The 23,199-nt window shown below is 37.8% G+C and overlaps 1 protein-coding gene across 1 annotated transcript in view; it reads left to right on the top strand.

The window, feature by feature from the left end:
- SVEP1 (sushi, von Willebrand factor type A, EGF and pentraxin domain containing 1) overlaps window positions 1–23,199 on the top strand; it is a gene marked incomplete at its 5' end in the record, with an annotated part of 147,543 nt that overhangs the window by 73,522 nt on the left and 50,822 nt on the right. The window contains 13 exons of the mRNA XM_084236795.1: window positions 1,227–1,388; window positions 4,252–4,413; window positions 4,803–4,894; window positions 6,012–6,108; window positions 7,719–7,832; window positions 11,989–12,102; window positions 13,137–13,338; window positions 15,156–15,313; window positions 16,002–16,203; window positions 18,262–18,437; window positions 20,645–20,769; window positions 21,747–21,870; window positions 22,594–22,764. Coding sequence (XP_084092921.1) covers window positions 1,227–1,388; window positions 4,252–4,413; window positions 4,803–4,894; window positions 6,012–6,108; window positions 7,719–7,832; window positions 11,989–12,102; window positions 13,137–13,338; window positions 15,156–15,313; window positions 16,002–16,203; window positions 18,262–18,437; window positions 20,645–20,769; window positions 21,747–21,870; window positions 22,594–22,764 — 1,899 coding nt within the window. The remainder of the gene's footprint in view (window positions 1–1,226; window positions 1,389–4,251; window positions 4,414–4,802; window positions 4,895–6,011; window positions 6,109–7,718; window positions 7,833–11,988; window positions 12,103–13,136; window positions 13,339–15,155; window positions 15,314–16,001; window positions 16,204–18,261; window positions 18,438–20,644; window positions 20,770–21,746; window positions 21,871–22,593; window positions 22,765–23,199) is intronic.

The raw sequence follows: 23,199 nt of genomic DNA, 5'->3' as shown, positions 1-23,199 counted from the left end.
CTGAGACTTTAACTCCTGCACCACCAGGGAGTCCCCTAGAAATATGAATTTTGTTTCCAGTTATGAAACTCTAAACGTCAAAGTGGTTTTCTTCCTCTAAATTATAAAGCAGTACCTGAATGTTCTTCCTATTTTAAAGTCCATTTTTCTCTCCTTTCAGAAAAATTCCATTGCTCTCACTAAGTTAAACTCCAGCATCAAATCTCCAATCCACATCCATCAATTTGCTTGGATTATTTATGGAATCTCACATTAATTGGGGGAAATGCATTTCAAGATATTTAGCCACAATGAGATGGCTTTGTGTTAGACTAATGCTTAACATGATGAGGGCAACTGTCCTTGAGCTTGTAAATAAATAACTATGGGCGTATAGACACCCACTCTTGCTACTCAAATATTCAGGATTTTCAAAATATTCTTACTGCTATTCTCTGTGAGCATTCCTGGTGGAAGTATTTTCTTCATGAAGTTATAGTTAGACACACCTGAAAAAAGAAGTTTCAGAATTGTGCCTCTTTGCCACTGTGGCAAATGCAGTTGCTTAGTGACAAAAGTAAACCACAGAGCCATTCAGAGTAATTGGAAATGCACTAAAAATGTGACCAGTGTTGAAAAGGAGAGTCAAGTAGAATAAAGTGCAGAAAGAAAGGACAGTGCCCTGGGTGTCGGGCAGTCTGGCCTATTCTTGCTCTTCTACGAAACCATTGCAATAGAGAGCACAGAGCTGCTTACCATGCAGCCTGATGCTAAGCCTTCTTTCTTTTTTACCTTACCAGTCCTCAAACAAAGTGATAAATAGGAGGAGTCAGGAGAATCAGTGCTCATTTAAGTGACAAAGGTGCGATCATTGTTAGGAGACTGTAGCCCAATTAGGGTTTTGTTTCTGTCACTCAAGAGAGCAGTGTCCAAGTCAAGAATCTGTCCAAGAGCAAGTTTCCCCACTACAACTTGCTCTGATAGTGCCTTTCTGAAACGCATGCTTCCAACTTCATGATGACTTACCGACGTGTCTGTGTCACAAACATTGTGCTCGGTCATAGAGGTCTGACATTAGTTTGCACAAGCATGGGAAGTGTAAGTTACAATGCATGTGGCTTGTGTCTTTGCATCCCTGAGTCTGTCCTAAATGAATTTAAAAAATGCAAGAAACCCTATCCTGTTCTGTGCTAGTTTTGCACAGCCAGAGGTTATTGTTAGTAACCACATTACATTTTTGTCTTCAGCTCAGTGTAAACAAGGCACCTACTCATCCAATGGGCTTGAGACTTGTGAATCGTGTCCTCTGAACAGTTATCAGCCAGCCCGTGGTTCCCGGAGCTGCCTCTTATGTCCAGAAAACACTTCCACTGTGAAAAGAGGAGCCGTGGCCATTTCTGCTTGTGGAGGTTATCAAAGCCTTAGACATTGATATTTCTTCAAACCTCTAGGTTCTGTGCATTGAAGAGTGGAATATTTTCAGCAAAACCGTATGTCGACTGTATATAAAGAATGTAAATAACTGTCTCTTCATAGAGTTTCCTTTTATTCAGCCAGTCTATACTTAAGTATAAACGCCTGCAATCTAGGCACTGTGTTAGTGCTGCTAGGAACACAAAAGACATACAAGGCCAGGTCTGAGACTTACACAGTAATGATTAAAAATGCATCTAAACTCAGAACTTAAGTTTCCTCCTCTAGAAAGGACACTCTACCTGTGGTTCCTTAAAACTCGAACAATACAGTCCATGAATTAGGGCATTTCATTCCCTGCATCTGGAAGACTTGCGGGATTGGTTATCTGCTCTGGCTACACAGTGGAATCATTGGCACATTTTCATTGGTATTTTAGAATACTGAAGCCCAATTTCTACTAGACATGACTTAACTTGTCTGGACATTGGTTCTAAGTTCCCCCAGATAATTATAAAGCTTCAGAAAATTTTGAGAACCGCTTGGATTCTCAAATGTCAGCTTGGAGGGCAGATACCTCCCCCAGAGTTTTAAATGCAACAGATCTGATGTGCAGCCTGAGAATCTGCATTTCTAACTAGTGCTCATGTGATGCCAATTCTATGAGTTCAGAACCACTGATTAAATAGAAACAAAAAGATTAGCGCTCCAACTTTTAAATATTTCTGACTAACATCTTTAACAACTACATCCCTTCCAGCACTGTCAAAACTGGAAGATGTAAATGAAAATAAAATAGAAAACCAGTGAAATCAGGACTGACAATCAAAGTCAAGCTACTGCTGGGTCCTCTAAAAAAATGACAAATACTGAGCAAAGTTAGTGAACTTGGGTTAAATCTCTAACACTGTCAGCCTGACTCCTTCTCTATCCCTGGGATCAGAGCAAGCACCCTGGCTGAAAAATGACATTTTTAGAAATTGTATGTCCTCTCAATTGTGGGGAGAGGCTTGTGTAACATTATATCTTGGGAGATATAGTCCTCAAACTAAGTGCTTAAGGAAGAATGGGGAAAACATACTAAGAATTCCAGGTTTTTATCTTCTCCACATACTTAGTTTATCTCAGTCTAGTAGGATCACAGCAGATGAAAATATGTTCTATCTGAAGAACTGTGGGAGTATCTGTCAACTTAATATTTCACTAAAAGTTGAGACACCAATTAGGATCTAGTTAAAACTCAAACTATGTTATCTGATACCAGCTTTCGGATTTTTTCCCCTATAAACATGGTGGACAATTATGGAGACACTGGTGGTGGGAAAGGTGTGAAAACATTCATTTGTAGAGTTCTGAACCTATAATCCCCAAAGCAGATATAACAGTGACCTCAATAAACAGCAGTGGGAAAAAAAATAAAAATAAACTAAAAATGAAGCAAGGCTTCATATTGAAGTTGAAATAAATCTGCTAAGGACTCTTTTATTTCGTCAGTATACAAACTAATTTTGGAAGAAAGAGCAGTAAAAACTTCTCTCCCTCTCTCTATAACCACAAAAGCAATTAGGGTTTTTATAGTGAAACAAGTTCATAGTTGACAATTATTTTGCCTCCAGTTTTCCAAATAAGCCTTGAGGTTTGTCTAACACAAAATTATTGCAATTAAGCAGTTATAATTCCCAGAAAGCCTCTAAACTTTTGGTAACTGCCCATTCCCCCTAATATTCCTAGAATAAGTTTAACCACAGTCTGCTTGTGATGAGTGAGAATAGCTAAGAACAAAACCAAGTTCCCCTGAGGTGCTGGGTAAGCACAATTTTACTTTAAACTTAAATGTGTATGAATTCTAAAATGGTCCCTTATTTTTTTCTTAGTTTTCAATACTTTTCTTTCTCTCTTTCCTTTATCTCCTTAGTACAATCAAAATTTATTGAAGAGAATCCGGGTGCATCTTATGTTTGATGCTATTTTCTTACTTGGTTAATATTTCACCAGTTATTGGCAAGAGAATTTCAGATTTGGTTAAATGACAATATTGAACTGCATATTGTTTACAAAAAAGGATGGCTAACCCAAACTGACATCAAAATGTTTAAAAAATATAAAGACCCTCTCCCAATAAGTAATAGGCAACTATTTTACAGAAGAAATTAAAACCTGATAAACATGAAAAATACAGCTTAATTTATTGCTAAAATAACTACAATTTTACCTTCAGATTGAAATAAAAATTAAGAATCATTATCAGTACTCATGAGCACACAATGGAAAGAACATTTTATATACACTGATGTATCTATAAGAATTTACTTTTTAAATATGACTTGGCATTATATATTAATGGCTTTTACTTTTTCATATCTTTAAATCTAACTGCTCAATACTCAAATCCAACTGTTACCCCAAGGAAAGAATCAGTTGTATAAATAAATGTTTATATAGAAAATTTCATGTCAGCATTATGCATAATAGCAAACAATTAGAAACAATCTAAATATCTCAAAATAGAGGAAACATTAGCTCCATCATGGTCTATAAATGGATATAATATTGTACCTTTAAAAAGCCATGTTTCCTATCAATTTAAGGAATGATTTGAGAAATGCTTATGATATAATATTAAGCGGAAAAATCAGAATACAATATGACCAATTCTAATTTTTGTTAAGTTAGTGTGTGCTCATAAAGAGAGAATGGAAACAACAAAATATTTATCTGAATGGTAATATATCTGGGTATTAATATGTGCAAGTGAATATATTAAAAATCCATGAGCTTTCTTACAACCAAAAGTTAACATGGTTCTTTTAAATAGAGGTGTGACACTTCCTATGCACAAATTTGTTTTTACCTTTGCAGTACCTTGTCCAGTAGGAGAATTCTCTCGCTCTGGGTTAATGCCCTGCTATCCATGTCCTCAAGATTACTACCAACCCAGTCCAGGGAAGTCCTTCTGCTTGTCTTGTCCCTTTTATGGAACCACAACCATCACTGGTGCCAGATCCATCACAGATTGCTCAAGTAAGAGGACATACTTCATTTGTTACATACTCCCACATTGGATACTTTTGCTTGTCTCGTGGTTGCATTAATTCTGAATATTACTGTTTCAATCACTTGGGTGTCTAGGTTTCTTAAACTGTCCTTTTGAGATCTTTCTAATGACTCAAAGATTCTTATTTTGGAAATGTTGAACTTGATAACTTCCAAACATCTTTCTAAGAGTCCAGGATTTAATGATGTATCCATTTCTGTGTTCTCTTTTTAAATATTACTGAAACAAAATATATGTCACTTGACTCTGTTTTTCAAGAGAACAAGAATAGAGACCATAGGTTGAGAAAGCATATTTATTGGTGACATCAACCATACAATAAGATTTTTTAATGTTTTTCCATTAATTTTATTAGGTTTTAGTTCAACTTTCTCAGCAGCAGAAGAAAGTGTAGTACCCCTTGCTTCTCCTGGACATATCAAAAAGAAGTATGAAGTCAGCAGTCAGGCAAGCCCATTTTCTATGTGTAAAATTTTCTCTAATGGAATATTTGGGAAACAATTTGGCATTACACACATCACATAGAGGACGACTACCAAAGTTGAAACTTTAAATAAGACTTGTGAATTCTGTAATCACTGTATTCACTTCTGATTTCTAATAAGTATTTTCCAAAAGTTCAGCAATAGAAGTGTTAAGCACTAAAGATTGGAATTTTTCCCAGCAGCATCTGGCATAGAGAACGTGTAAATGTGGAGTGCCTTTTGATTCATTAGCACTGAACACTTAACACAAGTATAACCCATCATTTAAGTAAGGGCATTTGGATTACATAAGACCTTTTCTGATTGGCAGGAAGAATTATTCAATTTTGTGAAAATGATCCAGATTTTGGCCCCCCAAAAAGTCATTAGTTGGAATAACACATGGATTTTTAAAAATCAAGAAACATAACTCCTAAACATAACTGAATTGTTTTCCATTAGTTTTTTAAAGACTAGTTAAGACCAATTATTTTAGTAGATTCAGCCATTATTCCGAATTTACTTTATCCCAATATCATGATAATACTTTAGCTTTTGGTATTTTTAAGGAGGATAATGAGATTGTATTTCTTACTTCAACTTCCTATAAGGCTACAGCCCCTTCCAAACATAAGGACTTGTCAGAGTTTCATTAGTCATTTGAAACAGAGCCTGGTAGACACAGAAAATTGTAGAAACTTCTAGAGCAGTGCCTGTGATCCCTGGAGACAGATTAGGATCTGCTGGCCAACTTTTAAAACTAATGAGCCACAGATCCCGGTCTCAGAGATGTTGATTTAACTGGTCTGGGTTTGAGCCCATCCTTCATATACTTTTAAAACAGCTCAAGTGGAGGCTAATGTGAGCCAGCCTTTAGCAATATTGCTGGGTTAACCAGAACATCACTCAAGTATCATCTATGTTGTGTTACCCAGATGTGGGCACCATTGTCAGGTACACAGCAGTTCAGCTAGCTTGAGTGAACTCACCTAGTAACAGGATCCAGATGTCTAATGTCAAATTGCTGACTCCCTGGTCAAATTGCTTTGAAATGAATTGAGTGTTTTGTCTCTAATTGATTTCTTTTGTGTCACTGGTAGGTTTTCCATGAATGCTTCTTAAACCCCTGCCACAATAGTGGAACCTGTCAACAACTTGGGCGTGGTTATGTTTGTCTCTGTCCACCTGGATATACAGGTAATAACATAAAGGAATGCAAATTCTAATAATTTTTTTATGTGAGATCATTGCGACCTTCAGTATTGAACTTGGGAATATTAAAAAAAAATCTATAAGATACATTAGGTCGTATCAACACACAAACATTTGATTGAATAGGATAAACCAGTGAGTGAAGAAGTATACGTTAGCTTATGCTGACAGTTTTCTTTGCACATTTTGGAGGAAGAATGAAGAATCTTCTCTATGAAAAAGTCATGTCATAGTTCACTATTTAAATTGGAATACAGTTCCACAAGCTAAGTTCAAAGTTTCATTCTAACACAGATTAAATGCATGACACTCAACATAGAACAGATTGTTCATCGAAAGCATTTTTAAACAAACTCATTTCTCCCATTTGCTTCAACTAGTGGAAGTTCTTGTGAACGGCTATAATTTGTTGCTTTGTTTCTATCTTTCTATAAACTGTGCTTTGAAAAGCAATGTGACTTTGTCCATGCTTATGTGGGAATTATGTAAGCATTACATTTTCTTGCAGTTTGGGTCACTTTCCAATTCAGTCTAGCAACATAATTTTTGATAGGAAAAAACTGTATCTTAGATTGCAATTTTTCTAATATAATTCCTTGTTTTCTTCTGGAAGTGCAATTTTTTCAGATGTTGTGCACCCAGCATGAAATGTTAATGAGAGAAATGGTGTTTAAATAAAGGATTTCACCAGAAAATAAGCAAAAGGAAACTTGGAAAACAATTTGAAAAACAAAATATAGCCTAGGGCTGTGTTGGCAGTTCATTTGTTACAGCTTGTGTGTGCCTGTGTGCATGTGTATGAGTGCGTGCGTGCGTGTGTGTGTGTGTGTGTGTTTTAATTCTACGGAACTTTTTGTCTTGACATTCCATAAGAAGTAAGGGATCTTGTCCAAGAATTTTATAGATAAATAGTAGTTGAGAAAGGGACAGTGGTTTCAAGTTTGATGTGCATCAGAATCATGTGGAAGGCTTGTAAAAACAGATTGCTGGACTCCAACCCCAGAATTTCTGAATCCATAGGTCTGGGGAAGGTTTCAGAATTTGCATTTCTGTCATGTTCCCAGGTGATGCTGATACTCGTGTTCAGGGGTCCATACTTTGAAACTCCCCGGTATAAAGAACATGGGTTTCCAATAGAGCTAACCCATAGAAATCCTGAGTACTTCCTATGGAAAGGTATAGCCCCACCCTAGGGCACTGGCTTGTGAACTGAGATCTGGTAGGAATTAGTCCCATCTTTACTCCTCAGCAAGTGACCCTAATAGCAAGTATATGATTTTATATTTTTCACTTTGGAATTAACTTAATTCCTGCCTAATCTTCCAGTATTCCCAATTTCTGCCCCTACTTTTAACTTAGGGTCTTTTACTACCTTTTATGAATCCTTATATATTTATATTAAATCTGTTTAGAAAGAGACAATACCTATACACTTAGGTAAATAATAGCACTTAAGAAATACTACTTCAATTTTTGTTACTGACACCACTCCCAATAAATACAGATTACTGGGATAATTGCCTTTCAGTGGCACTGATTCTGTTTCTATTAATTCCTCTCTTTGTTCATCCTTCAGTGTTTGGTTTTTATTTTAGGCTTAAAGTGTGAAACAGACATTGATGAATGCAGCTCCCTGCCATGCCTTAACAATGGGATTTGCAAAGACCAAGTTGGGGAGTTCATTTGTGAATGCCCATCCGGTTACACAGGTAAGGGGAAAGTTTTGGTTTTTACATTATAAACCTTGGAATTACTGAAATTTCATCACCAAAAATCAAAAACACCATGTGTGTCATCTCATAACTATTAGACTGGCTGATATCAAAATGGCAAGAGGTAAATGTTGACCAAGATGTGGAGAAAAGGAAACGCTTGTGCACTGTTAGTGGAAATGTAAACTGGTTTTCCATACTGGAAAACAGTATGGAAGTTCCTCAAAGAATTAAAATTACAATTACCACATGACCCAGCAATTCCACTTCCAGGTATCTGTCTAAAGGAAAGAAAATTACCATCTCAAAGAGTTATCTGCACTTCCATGTTAATTGCAGCATTATTCCCAATACACAGAATGTGGACACAAACTGTCCATTGATGGATGAATGAATAAAGGAAATGGAAGTTCTATGTATATATCATACAATATATATATATATAAAACATTCCTCCATTATATATGTGATTATCGTATATATAATGTATGTGTATTATATATCATAATGTATGTCATAATCGTATATATGATTATTCAAGGATTTAAAAAAGAAGGAAATTCTGCCATTACAACAATTTGAAACTTGAGGGAATTACACAAAGTGAAATAAATAAATCAGAGAAAGACAGATACTGTATGATGTCACTTGTAGGTAGACTCTGAAGTACCAAACTCATAAACAGAGAGTAGACTGGTGATTGCCAGGTGCTGGGGGTTGAGGGAAATGGAGATATATTGGTCAAAGGGTACTAACTAAATTTACCTTATTTACTTAAGGTAAATAAGTAAATAATGTCTGTAGATCTACTGTACAGCATGGTAACTGTAGTTTAAAAATACCTTATCATATACTGGAAAGTTGCTGGAAGAATAAATCCTCAAAGTTCTCACAAAAAATGGTAACTGTATGAGGTGATGGATGGGTTAATTCACTGTGATGCTCATCATTTCACTATATATGTGTGTATCAAATCTTCATGTTGTACACCTTTAGCTTATGCATTGTTAAATGTCAGTTATAACTCAGTAAAGCTAAAAAAATTCATCACTGAGGTAAATTTGAAATGTATTGTTAGGCTTCATTCATAGGATATTAGAAATATACTGAAGAGGCATACTTTGAAATACAATTACATGTTTTGGGAAAGTGTTCTCACATGCTATTATATAAGTAGACTAAGATACCAATTTGGGGGTATGAAATTGCCTGAGGTTTTTAAAATAGGCAGACTTGTGCTCATCTTGGCCAAGTTGATGTGTGACTGTGGACACGCCGTTTTACTTTCCTGAAGCTGTTTCTTAGTACTTAAAAATGGAGACCAGGAAATGAGAGGAAATCTGTAAACTCTAGAACAGTGCCAGAAAAATATTAGGCCCTGCATTAGTTCTTTACTTAGTATTTCACTGAATTTATAGAGTGTATGTCTGCTTGTGTCTATGTATATTCTGGTGTGTGCTTGTATGTGTGTAGTTATTGCTGATTGTAGACTTTAGGCACTTGTATGATTCAAATTATATTGGACCATTCAGCCTCTCCCTCTCACTTAAATTAATATATATGTCAAAGTATATTTATTTAAATCAGAGACTTGCAACTTCCAACCCCCCTTAGCATAGTTTAGAAATGTTGGTCTTGTTCATTCAATTCCCTTATTCAGTTATAACTATTACAATGTTGATAATGCCCAATACAATATGATTTACTCTTTTATAAATAGTAATAACCTCATAGCATTGGTATGGAGATTAAGGAGATAATGATTGAGCCCTGTATCAACTCGTAAAATTATTATTTTACTAAATTTATATATTATACTAAAATATATCTGAATATATATATATAAAAGCACATGGGTGCATATTTTCTATATTTTAATATCCAGTGAAATCCTTAAAAATTTTTAAAGTAACCATTTTTATTTTTTATTTTTTTAAAAGATTTATTTACTTATTTATTTATTTATTTATTTATTTATTTATTTATTTATTTATTTATACAAGCACTGGGTACAGTCAGAAGCTCGGGGGTGGTGGGGGAGAAATCACCAGAGCCAGAGCGGGGAACATGACAGGCAAACTGATGAAGAAATACACTGCTGAGGGGAGCAGCGTGCACAGCAAGAGAGGTCTGCATGCCATGTGGGACCCTCGCTGGGGGCCTGGGATCGAGCCGGCGCTGCAGAGGCTGTGGGCAGCTTCGCAGCCCAGCTCTCAAATGCTGCACCACCAGGGGAGGCCCATAAAGTAACCATTTTTAATATCATCCAAAAGCAGCTTTCATAAAATAAATGAAAATATAAATGTCCTCATTTATACTGGTAATCATTGGAACGAAATCTTATTCATTCCTCTACTTAGAATCCATACAACAGCAAACAGGGTCCTAATCATATGGGAAGAGACATTGATTTATACAGTAGAATCACATTTTATGTGGAAATGTAATTCAAAGGTCTGTAGATGGGAAAAAATTTTAAACAATCAAAACAAAATCAGAAATGTTGAAAATCCCTTGAATCAGCTATTAGATAGAGAGGACCGGCATGCTGTTTTACAGTTAGCCTTTTACCTCCAATGGGGGACGAGATCATTTTTGTCTCCTGGACATCAGATAGAGTAGGTAGCATGTACTTAGGACCCGTGTCACGTATGTCTTGAAGCAAATCTCATTAGCCTTACATTGTAAGAGGCACAGGGGTGCTAAGACCAAATCAGGGAGCTGCAGACTCTTGCTCATCACCCAAGTTGGTGTGTGTCCAACAGCTGGATCTACGGCAAATCACTGGCCCAGGTTCAGTTATCTTTCCCATCTCCTTCCTACTCTCCTTCCCACATATGTCTGTTTCTATTCCACATACAGTATGAAATGATGCTACTCCATCCTACATGTCTTTACCTAAAATTCCACATCTTAAGCCAGAAACACCCAGGCCTGAATTCTAGAGAAGTCTGTGACCAGACAGCAGAATAGATCCAAACGTCTGAGTCAAAAAATATATATTTACTAGATCTACAATTTATTGTGTGGCTTTACTGTGAAAAATAAAAATGCTCATTATGAAAGTGCAAATTATGTGTGAGGCTTATTGTCTTTGTAATCTGACATTTATCAGTGAAGTTGGCACATTTTCATGTTACTTACATGTGTAAATTATTGAATTCTTGTTACAGAATCCTATGAGTTGTAAATTTAAGCATCCTGAACTCTTCAGCTCAAAGAGTCTTTGTACATTTGTATTTGAATTTGAAGACTGACAGGCTGTGTTCCTTTCTGTACATGTCCTTGGTAATAACACAGCCATCTCTGGCTCCCAGTTTCTAGGTTTGTAAAATGGAGTGTTTGAATTACATCCTTTGTTCTCAGATTATGTTCATGCAAAACATGGAACAGTTTCACAGAAGTTTGGTTGTGTCCTTCCACCTTTCCAAACAAACTAAGCTATTTTCTTAATTCAGTGTATTTCTTCCATAATTTTCCATAAGTGTAATTCTTATCTCTTAACTCTAAAAGAATCAAACTCAATAAATAGTTGAACAAACAGCATGTATATGCTATAAGCATATTTTAAGCAAAATTACACTTATTTTCTTAACTAAAAAGTGGAGGGGCCTCCCTGGTGGCACAAGGAGGGACCTCCCTGGTATCATAAGCATCGCACTATGAAGCAATCCACAGCCTCTGCAGCACAAATTCGATCCCTGGCCTGCCAGGGAGTAACCCACATGGCAAAGCAGACCTCTTCTGTCTCGCTTGCTGCTCCCCTCAGCAGTGTATTTCGGTCAGTCTGCCTGTTCTGTTCCCCACTCTGTCTCTTGTGAGTTCTCTCACCCCCGCATCTCTGGCCTGTGCCTCAGCTCTTGTATGCATAAAGAAAATAAATCTTTAAAAAAAAAAAAAAGTGGAACTAGACTTTCATGGTTGTCATTTTCCATTGCATGTGGAAAACTGTTGGGTTTTTCTGCTAGAAAAATTTTGCAGTTAGAATGAAAGAAAACACTTTATTTCAACATTTTTGGAAGAGAGCAAAAATTTTCATAAAGATTTTAGCCACAACTTCCAGTTGCTCTACTCTGAAAAGCTTGCTTGAAACTGCTGGTCTTAAAATCCTTTCAGAGTTTCTCCAGCTCAAAATTTCTATGATTCTTTGCAGGTCGACTATGTGAAGAAAATATAAATGAGTGTAGCTCTAATCCTTGTTTAAATAAAGGAACCTGCATTGATGGCTTGGCTGGCTATCGCTGCACCTGTGTGAGAGGATATGTAGGTAAGCTGTTTCCATTCATCCTACATGTCTTAAAGTCCTATAAAGCACCATAGATGATTATATTTACTAACATGTATATGTTAATGTTAATTTTATGATTTTATAACTTGATTCTGATTATTTAAGATAAAATCCTTCTTTTTGATTATTTAGGAGTAAAAGGGCATCAGGTCTGCAATTTACATTAAAACAGTTTGAAAAAAATGTGTGTGTGTGTGCGCACGCGCGCGTATGTGTAGAAAGTGCAACAGACAGAAAAAAAATTATATGCTAAGACAAACATTCAAAAATTAACTAAAGAGAAGTCATATTAAATCATTATAAATGGATGCTAAATAATTAGGTTAAAAAGTATATATATAATTGATAAAGAAAATGTGCAGTAAAGGAAAGAGGCAAGATTAAAGAAATAGAAGAAAATTTGAACTCACCGTTAGTTTTATTTTTTACATTATCTCAAGTTTTATTTTTTACATTATCTCAATTAAATGTTTATTAATCTTAGTTTCACAAAGAAGTGAGATTAAAAGAGTAAGATTATTTTTTAAAAAGTGCAGTCCTAAAATGACTTATTAAAGCCACCCCTCTTTAAAGAATGGATTTCAAGCCAATTTGTTGGGCCTATGATTCTGCAGTCCACATTGATTTCTTTGGAAACAGCATCCTCCAAGAAGTCAACAGCTTGATTGATGGTTTTCTTTTTTATTTATTTATTTATTTATTTATTTATTTATTTATTTATTTATTTATACAAGCACTGGGTACAGTCAGAAGCGCGGGAGGGTTAGAGAATTCACCAGAGCCAGAGCTGGGAGCAGAGCAGGCAGAAGGACCGAAGTACACTGCTGAGGGGAGCAGCGGGCGGCAGGAGAGGTCTGCGCGCCATGTGGGACCCTCACTGGTGGCTGGGGATCGAACCAGCGCTGCAGAGGCTGTGGGCAGCTTTGCAACCCAGCGCTCAACCGCTGAGCCACTGGGGAGGCCCCTGATTGATGGTTTTCTTAGGCAGTTAATCTGCTCCTCTCCATCCCCAGGCCTGCACTGTGAAATGGAAGTCGATGAATGCCGATCAAGTCCATGCTTAAATAATGCAGTCTGTGAAGACCAGGTTGGGGGGTTCTTGTGCAAATGCCCACCTGGATTTTTGGGTACCCGTTGTGAGAAAAACATGGACGAGTGTCTCAGTCAACCATGCAAAAATGGAGCTACCTGTAAAGATGGTGCCAATAGCTTCAGGTGAAAGGCTAAGTCTGGTTCTTTCCACTATGTTTATCTTCTTCATTTTCAATCTTTCTGCAGTCTTTCTGGAGTATTGTTTTGAGTCCCAAGTCAGCCATTCCTAAATGCTGACCCAAGGATAGGCTACAGTAGACTGTCCATCACCTGAAGCTCTGATTTAAATAACTTCCTTGAGTACATAACTAGAAATGGACATAGAGGACATTGGGATTGGAAACCCCCAAGTTTCCTGGATATTACCAAACTGTGGGTCTACTTACTATATGAGATTTCCCATTTCATGACATGATTGTCAACATGTGACATTTTCAGATATGTTTTCCATTCTGAGGCCTTTAGATGGTTTGTTACACAAGAAACTACAAACCAGAGACACACTATGGGGGGGGGGCGGAGGGAGTAGGATCAAAAAAAGGGTGGTGGGAATTGTATGGGGACTATATCCAATATGAAAATGTATAAAATAAAAAAAATTTGTAAAGTTAAAAAAAAATGGTTTGTTGCATACCACAGAGACGACATGGTCTACTGATTAAGAAAAAGGCAACAGGTTGGCTTCAAAATCCTCATCTACTACATAGTAACAAGAAGACTTGAGCAAATGAAACCATCTGAACACAGCTTACTGTGTGTGTGTGTGTGTATAGTTTTCTACATATATATATATACTCTCTCTCTCTCTCTCTCTCTCTCTCTATATATATATATATATATATATATATATATACACACTCTGTGTGTGTGTGTATAGTTTTATATATATAGTATTCCAACTATATACACACACATACACACAGAGTAAACTGTGTTTGGAGGGTTTCATTTGCTCAAGTCTTCTTGTTACTATGCAGTACACGAGGATTTTGAAGCCAACTTGTTCTTAATCAATAGACCATGTTGTCTCTGTGGTATGTAACAAACCATTTTTTTTAACTTTACAAATTTTTTTTATTTTGTATATTTTTTACATCATTTTTCATTTTTGCACAATGTATGCATTTTCATCTTGGTTATAGTCCCCATACAATTCTTACCACCCTTGTTTTGATCCTACTCACTTCCGCCCCTCCATAGTGTGCCTCTGGTTTATAGTTTCATGTGCAACAAACCATTTAAAGGAGTGAGCCTGTGAGCTGATAAACAGATAAAGAAGATGTGGCATACACACACACACACACACACACATCTATATATACATATATATAGTTGGCATACTATATATATATATATGCCACATCTATATATATATATATATGCCACATCATATATACATATATGTGCCATATATATATATATGTGTGTGTGTGTGTGTGTGTGTGTATATGCCACATCTTCTTTATCTGTTTATCAGCTCACAGGCACTAAGTTGTTTCTAGTTCTTGGCTATTGTGAATAGTGCTGCAATAAATATGGGAGTGCCTATATCTCTTTAAATTGGTGGTTTTGTGTTTTTAGGGTAAATATACAGAAGTGAGATAACTGAATCATATGAAATTTCTATTTTTAAGTTTTTAGGGACACTCCATGCTGCTCCTTTTAATGGTTGTACCAATTAACATTCCCACTAACAGTGTATAAGATTTCCCTTCTTTCTGCATCCTCTCCAATACCTATTATTTCTGATCTTTTGAATAATAGCTATTATCATAGGTGTGAGGTACATCTCATCATGGATTTTAAAGCACTGTTATGATGTGGAAAATGTTTCAGCACTACAGTTTTCAAAGTCTTTTCAGACAACATTATTAGAAATGGAGACATCTCTTGATGCCTTTCTGTAGCGGCTATAATTCTTACATTTTGTTTGTTTTTAGGTGCCAGTGTGCAGCAGGTTTCACAGGACCACTCTGTGAATTAAACATCAATGAATGTCAGTCTAATCCATGCAGAAATCAGGCCACCTGTGTGGATGAATTGAATTCATACAGTTGTAAATGTCTGCCAGGATTTTCAGGCAGCAGGTGTGAAACAGGTATCTATGATCTCAATAATGTGACATAATAACATTGTCTGTTTTCACCTGTACTATGTACTGCCCGTATATCCAAAACTATGCAGTGTTTTGTACTTATTCAACCTTTACAGCCATCCATTAAACTGGGTATATTATTATTAACCTCAACAGCACAGATAAGGACATTGGAGCAATGGGGTCTCTTAGCTATAGGACTTCTGTTTTATCAAACAGGGCATGCAAGTTTGGGGTGGAGCTAAATTGTTCATGAAATAAAGAAGAGCCAGAACACTGACAAGAGGTGGAATGTTGCCAGCATAGCTGTCGCTCTTTCTGTCCAGCAACATCAATTCCTCTGCTCTCTTGTCATTCCCATCATAACACAGAAATACATTAGTATCTCTCATCTTTCATAACCTCCAATGGCTCCTCTCCTTTCTCCTCCCAAGCTGTTCTTCCACTATTTTCCAGCTTCCTTTCACTTCTGAGTTCTTTTCCTGTCTTAGACACTCACTCATTATTTTATTTGGAAAAAAAGTCATATATTTTGTAAATATTATGATTTTAATTTTGAAACTGCTTCTCACTGTGCACTTGACTGACATGAGCTTTCTTTACAAGAATCTGCATGCCTACTGCCTACCCCAGAAAATGGGGAAATGCCTCATAGGTGCCACAGCAGGCACACTTTTCGTATTCATTGCAGAACAGTCTACAGGCTTTAACCTGGACTTTGAGGTCTCTGCTATCTATGGATACGTCATGCTAGATGGTGTGCTTCCTTCTCTCCGTGCTGTCACCTGCACATTCTGGATGAAATCCAATGACACCACCAACTATGGGACACCCATCTCCTATGCCCTTGAGGATGGCAGCGACAATACCTTCCTTCTGACTGATTATAATGGGTAAGCATAAATGTCAGGAAGGCTTGACTTTGGATCTTAACCTGTTAGGATCTTAACAAGTTAGAAGTGACATTGGGGTAGGGGGTGGCTCCCTGGTGGCCTAGGGGTTAAATCTTAGCACTGTTACCACTACGGACTGAGTTTGATCCCCAGCCAGGGAGCTAAGCCACATATGGCACAGCAGACCTCTCCTATCTCACTTGCTGCTCGCCTCAGCAATGTATTTCAGCAGATGCACCTGTTCTGCCCCCCACTCTGTCTCTGGTGAATTCTCTTACCCACCCCAGCCCTTGCACCTCTGGCCTACACCCCAGTTCTTCTAGACAAAAAATAAAAAATTGGAGAGGAGGGAGCAAGGAGTCAGGTGCCCCATGGTGACAGTAATCCAGTGCATCATCTAGACAGGTTTGGACTGTTAGTGACATTTTAGTGATAATACCTTAAATATGTGTTGTGTTTCACTATTTACTATTTTCCTGTTGTCTCACTGAGTGCTAGTATTTACAAAGTACTTCCTTTGCTTGTCACAATGATCTAAGGTACTGGCACCCATTTTTCACAGGGCAAAACAAAGATTCACAGGAACCAAGTGATGCACCCCAAAATCTCACCCTCTGGCAGTGGCAGAGCTACGTCTCCAATGCTCAGTTAAATCTGGTCCTCACATCCTCTGAAGGCCAGGGGATTTCAGTGACATTGCTGATGTGTGAATAGGACATTGAATATGCATCAGTCTATAAACTCAAGCTCATAAGATGACATTCCCTTAACTCTTTGGGGGATCAATTCATTCCAATGACAGGGCCCTATCCCACTGGGCTGTCAGGAATGTCAACTCCAATTGTTTCTGTTTTCTTTCACTACCAAGTGTTCTTTTTTCTTAGATACACTCAACTTATGAAAAACCCACAGGGTTTTACTGAAGAGCCACATTCTTGGCAGGACTCCCACCATAGGTCATCTGATGTCCACAGACTGAGCAGTCCACTGACTCAGCCCCAGTGGTCCCTTCAGAACTTCTGATGGATTCTGTGCTGTGTCCTATGGCCTTTTCCCTCTCGGGTCTTCCCAAATGTGTGGGCTATCGCTGCTGAGCAGTTGAGGCTCAGAGATCCCGTGAGCTCTCTTTCCTCTCCTCACCCCATAGGACTCTCACTCTGCTGGTAGAAATCTCCCCATCCTCAATCCCCGTTCTTCTTAGTGAATTTGAACTTTCAGGAAAAAAAAAATCTAACAAATTTTCCAAAACCTCCCCCAAGGCAAAATATAGAGAAAGTTTACCTGTTGCCCTAGAATAGGAAGAGGAAAATGGGGAAACTCAGAGGGGAAACAATATGATAAAGATATTTTTTTCATGAACATCTCTGAACAGGGACTAAGAAAATGCTGGAAAATGTGTTCAGCAAATTCTCATCTTCCTGATACACTTTCCTCAATCCTTTCTTTTTCTCTATTTACTTTCAAAGATTTTAATCTGCTTATCACCTCTGACATTTCCCTAAGTGACATGGTTGTTGGGGACTCCTTGTGATTGATGCCCTTTGTTTGGTTCCCATTTTTCATTTCTTTGGATCCAGGTATTTTGTCTACCATGTGACAGTTCTAGCAACTGAGAAACAGAACTTACTTTCTACATGATCGCTGCAGTTTGTTGCTGGTCTGAGGAAACATATATTCTAGGGGACAGAAATCAGTTGATGACTCTCAATATTTCCATTCCTGACTCATTCTCTCCAAAATAGACAGTGAATTATCTCAAATCGGGCTGACTTCTCTCAACTCATCTTAAGACATCTTTCTATCCCACAGGGTTTAAGAAACACAAACAAAGGTTCAACGAGCTGCAATAAAGTATAATTAGTAAATCAGATCTGCTTCTATGAAATGTGACCACATGGAGAAAGTGGGTTTACGGGTTTACACAAAGTATTTTAACCACCAAAAAAAAAAAAAAAAAAAAAAACCACCCAACCCAAAAATAAGAAAAATAGTAACATGCCCCACAGACGGGATTGCAACACCGGAGTAATGACTATACCCCCTGGAATCTTTTCACAGCTGGGTTCTTTATGTGAATGGCAAGGAAAAGATAACAAACTGTCCCTCCGTGAACGATGGCAGTTGGCACCATATTGCAATCACTTGGACAAGTACTGAAGGAGCTTGGAAAGTCTATATCGATGGGAAGTTTTCCGATGGTGGCCTGGGCCTCTCAGTGGGTTCACCCATTCCTGGTATGTGTTAGCAAAGTGAATACAGTTGTGTTAGACGCGGAGGTGGTGGTGCTTAGCTGAACATCAAGTTGCTTGCTTTGTTGTCCTTGGATTCAGATAAAGGTCAACAGTTGTCTCTGCCATTTATACACTTCCCCTATGAGCAGACTGAATTATTAAGCTTTTCCGAGGTGCCCTTTGTGCCTCTCTGTATAAAAATACCTTATAGCATCTATGTTAAGATGCCCAGAAGGCTGCTGTGCTAACACAGGATTTCTCAACTATCTTCCAAGGAAGAGGGTGATTGCTGGTGTTTTTTGTTTGTTTTGTTTCTAAGTTTTGTCTTGTTATTGTGAACAATCTATGAGCTGGAGCTCTGCCAATGAATAGCTATCTTATATGCTCTTTTTCAAGTAGAACTCAAATTCTCTTCTAAAAAGTCAGAGTTTTAGTTTGATGGAATGCAGAAGTATTAGGTGACCCAGAGTTCTCAGCATTGCACATGAAAATAAGTTCGCTTTATCTAGATCCTTCTATGACGTATGCCAGATGAGGGGACTGGCTAACAATTCCCTTAAAAAAATAAACATTAAAAGGGTTTCAACTGAAAGTGACATTTTCAAGTGAGCTGGGTGGTGGTTTCTTTTTGGGTTAAATTTAGAATGTTTTTGTTTTCAACTATGTCTTCTCTGAGTGTTGAGATCATAGAGAGTTTTTATTTTCTTTTCTGATATTTTTGTAATGAATAGTTGCAAGTGGTTTTTTTTTTAAAAAAGCATTTCTATATTAATTAAACCCTGATAGAAGAGTGAAACCATAAAGGAATAGGAAAATAAAACAAGGAGACTGTCACAGTCACCACCCAAGGAGCTGATTGACCACAGCAGTAGGAATAAATTAGAGTCCATAGATATTGTAGTTATAATTGATGGACCTCAATGAATTGTTTTTTGTGCTAAGATATGATTGACAAGGATTCAGTGTGATGGATACTCTGGTCAGGTGAAAATTGACCTAACCTTTCAGGGAAGTATTAATTTTTAATCATTAATTTAAAACAGAAGGATGAGTTTGGGAAACCATAAAAGAGGGGTCTGCAGGCATAGGCTGGTACATGAATGACATCATAGGGAGAGTTGTTGAAGAAAGAAGACAAGAGGCTGGGGTGGGATCATGGATGTATCGATACCTATGAGGCAGGTAGAGAAGGAAGACTGAAAATGAGCAGAGGTCCAAGCATCCAAAGATGCTTTCATGAGATCCAAGTGGATTTAGTCAGGCTCCTGAGAGGAAACAGGTGAGGGTAATTGGAGAGCTTATATTGAACAGACTATTTAAAAAGGTGTGGGTGGAGTTAAAGCCACCAAAATATGATCATAAAACACCCCATGGCTCGCAATAATTGAGAGTCATGGGAGGTGAACCTGACGTGACAAGGAGTGGAAGTGTTGCTAGAATTCAAGGAAACCCATGGTGAGGATGAGAAATTACCCAGTGATTCATTGCATAGAGCCAGGCAATGCGTAGAGGAAAGCAGCCACCTCCAATCTGTTGCCTGGGAGAAAGGAAGTTAGCTTCCTCTCATCCCACTTTCTTACCTCAATGGTCTTTCCATTGGCCAGACACAAACAGAAGTCAGAAGGACAAGGAAATCATGTCAGTCCAGAGCTGTCAACTATTGAAGGCACAAATCAGAGTAGAGATGGGTGGAAGATGGCACTAGAGAGGCAAATACAAACCCAGCATCCCTAGAAGGACAGTTTCATAGAATGAAACAGTCAATAGAAAGAGATGACAAGAAGTCACCAGAGGGGACTATTGAAAAGTTTCTATTGGATTTGGCAACTGGGTGGTCCCATGCAATTCCAGAAGTTTCCTTAGAATTGGTGATAGAAATTTGAGCATTGTAGGCTTAAGAATAAGGAAAGAAAAACAGTTATGCTGATCTGTCATGCAGGGTAATGCCTAGAAGAAAGAAGACAAAATAGGACTTACCTGTTTTGTTGACATGTTATATGCATATAGTTTCATAGTTAAATATTTATAAATCCAATATAATATTCTAAATCTCCTTCTTTTTTAAGTTGCTTTATAAGACATGGAATTTGTCCTTATTAATAAAGTGTGGTAAATGTGGCTAATTTAACTTAAAAACAGTGTCCTTGATGCTTTCACAATGGTTGTGCTTTCATTAAGCTAGTTCTCTTCCTTGTTTCTTTGTCTCTTAGGTGGTGGTGCATTAGTTCTTGGGCAAGAGCAAGACAAAAAAGGAGAGGGATTCAACCCAGCTGAGTCTTTTGTGGGCTCCATAAGCCAGCTCAACCTCTGGGACTATGTCCTGTCTCCACAGCAGGTCAATTGCATTTTCAGTGTATGACAGTAATGAGATACAAAGGTACAAACCTAGTAAAAATGTGAACAGCCTAATGATCCTATTGTAACTCCGGGTTTTCAGAACTTACCACCAATATCATTTGATGCTGTGGTCATAGACTAAGCAGGCTGAAGTTATCTACAGTAACTTTCAATGAATCTCTTTTTGGTTTCTTCATGAGGGATTTAAATTTTATCAGAAATGATAATTTTATAAAATCTCATCATTTAAGAGCTGGAAAGGATCACAGAGAATTGTACTTCAACTCCCTTTGAGATCAATGCAGAAATTCAGGATTGACGCAAGATCATACATAGAGAATAACAGATAAGATAGTGGTTAAAGCTAATCTGCTCTATCCTGGGTTCAAATCCCAGTTCTCCCTCAAACCAGTGGTGATGATTTTAAACATATTCTCCAACTCTCTTGGATTCAGTTTTATTATGAAAGATAAATGAATTGAACCACAAAGTGCAGTTTTGATTAGATTGAGCAAAATCCTACATGTATAGTGGTATTGCCTGGCACAAAGGAAGGGCTGGATAAATGTTTACCCTGATTGTTATAGTAATGGAAAATGTCTAAGCCTCAGTTTCCTTCTAGTTCAGAAACAGAATACGGGAGAATGGAAAGGGGAAACCTCTATGACGCCGTAACAAACTGCAAGGCTTTAGACAAGAAATTCTATACATAAGATTTTCAGTAATTCAGACAGCAATGAATTTAGGGATGAAATGATGGTGGGGGCGGCGGGAGCAAGGTGATGGAGGAAAAAGAGAGAGAGAAAGGAACTTTTCTATTACCCATAAAACCATATCATACAAAACCCTAATTACCTCCACCTCCTTTCCCCCTAAACATTTGGCAAATGTTTTCAATAGAACTAAACTAAGATATAATAACTGTGCTACGGACACAAGTGGGGTTTATCTAAATATGTGTTTTTCAACTTCCAGGTGAAATTGCTGGCTAGCTCATGCCCAGAGGAGCTCATGAAAGGAAATGTGTTAGCCTGGCCTGACTTCCTGCCGGGAATTGTGGGGAAAGTGAAGATCGATTCCAAGAGTATATTCTGTTCGGGTTAGAATTTCTCTCTTCTATAGACTCTGCCATCTCTTGACTAGTCGAGTTTTCTAGCAGAAGGACATGACTCAGAATTTTCTCTTGTTCCAATAGTGTGTGCCAGTCAATCTACTGTTAAACTAGTAATTCAGTTACCCTACTGTCATCTAAACTTTCTATTTTTTTAAGACTTAAATGCATTCTGTATCACAGAGTACAAACTACCTGCGGAGGAAACTTGGACAAAGGTAAAATAAGATTAGGAAAATAGGATAAGAGGAGAGATCTTGTTAATTTTTAAAATGGTCACAAAACCTGGCTTCCTGTTTGAGGTGGGATAATCTCATCTCTGTACTTCCTGCTCACCATTCTAGGACAAGGGGGAAAACACTGTACTTTACAAACCACACACTGAATAGTCAAACTCTGAATGCGCAAAACTGTAGCCTAAAGTGAAATATAATTAAATAAGGTCCTGAAGATGTCCTAGAATTCAAGGACATTTAATGAAAATTCTTAAAATATTCTCTTTTCCTTTTGCTGAAAGAGGGAAGGTGGTTGGTTGACTCCAATAGATTTTTCTAGGTAATTTTGCTTGCTAGTGATTCGGGTGCTCATTCTCTTGCTTTGGTGTCAAAACAGTGACTCAAATGTTAGTACAACCACCAGATTGAAACTCTTCACCTAGTGATGTTGCTACTACGGTGCTGATGAGCTGTGTACTGTGTCCTTTGCCCTCAGATTGTCCACGTCTGGAAGGATCCGTGCCTCACCTGCGAACTGCATCAGCAGACTTAAAACCAGGCGCCAAAATCAGTCTGTTTTGTGACCCAGGCTTCCAGCTGGTCGGCAGCCCCGTGCAGCACTGTCTGAACCAAGGACAGTGGACGCAGCCCCTTCCCCACTGTGAACGTGAGCTGCCTTTGCTGAGGGCATTTTGGTGGCTCCTGAAAAGAACACTTTTCAGGAATGCTAGATAAAAGCTAGACACTGCACAGTAGCAACCATAGCAACTATTCTTGGAATACTTCCTTTGGGTAATGAATTGCTCTAAGCCCAGTAAGGGAGGTGGGGCTTGAAGATCCAAGTGATCACCACCTGGGAATGCACCCCACGTGGCACAAGGGACTGTGTGAATGAAAACAGACCCTGGGGGCTGGAGTCCAAAGGGGGGTGTGTCATTGCTGGTGGGAAAACAGGAAGAGATCTCTTAAGTTGGGAATCTCCATTCATTCATTTATTCAACAATTTTTAAATTCTGAACATACAGCTGTTAGGGAAAAAGTCTCTCTTGATGGTGTTTACATTGTAGTCGGAGAGGCTGACTATAACAATGAAATATAACTT

Source organism: Talpa europaea (assembly GCF_964194135.1).
Source record: "Talpa europaea genome assembly, chromosome: 7".
NCBI classification, from domain to species: Eukaryota; Metazoa; Chordata; class Mammalia; order Eulipotyphla; family Talpidae; genus Talpa; species Talpa europaea.
This window is presented reverse-complemented; position numbering and strand designations above follow the sequence as displayed.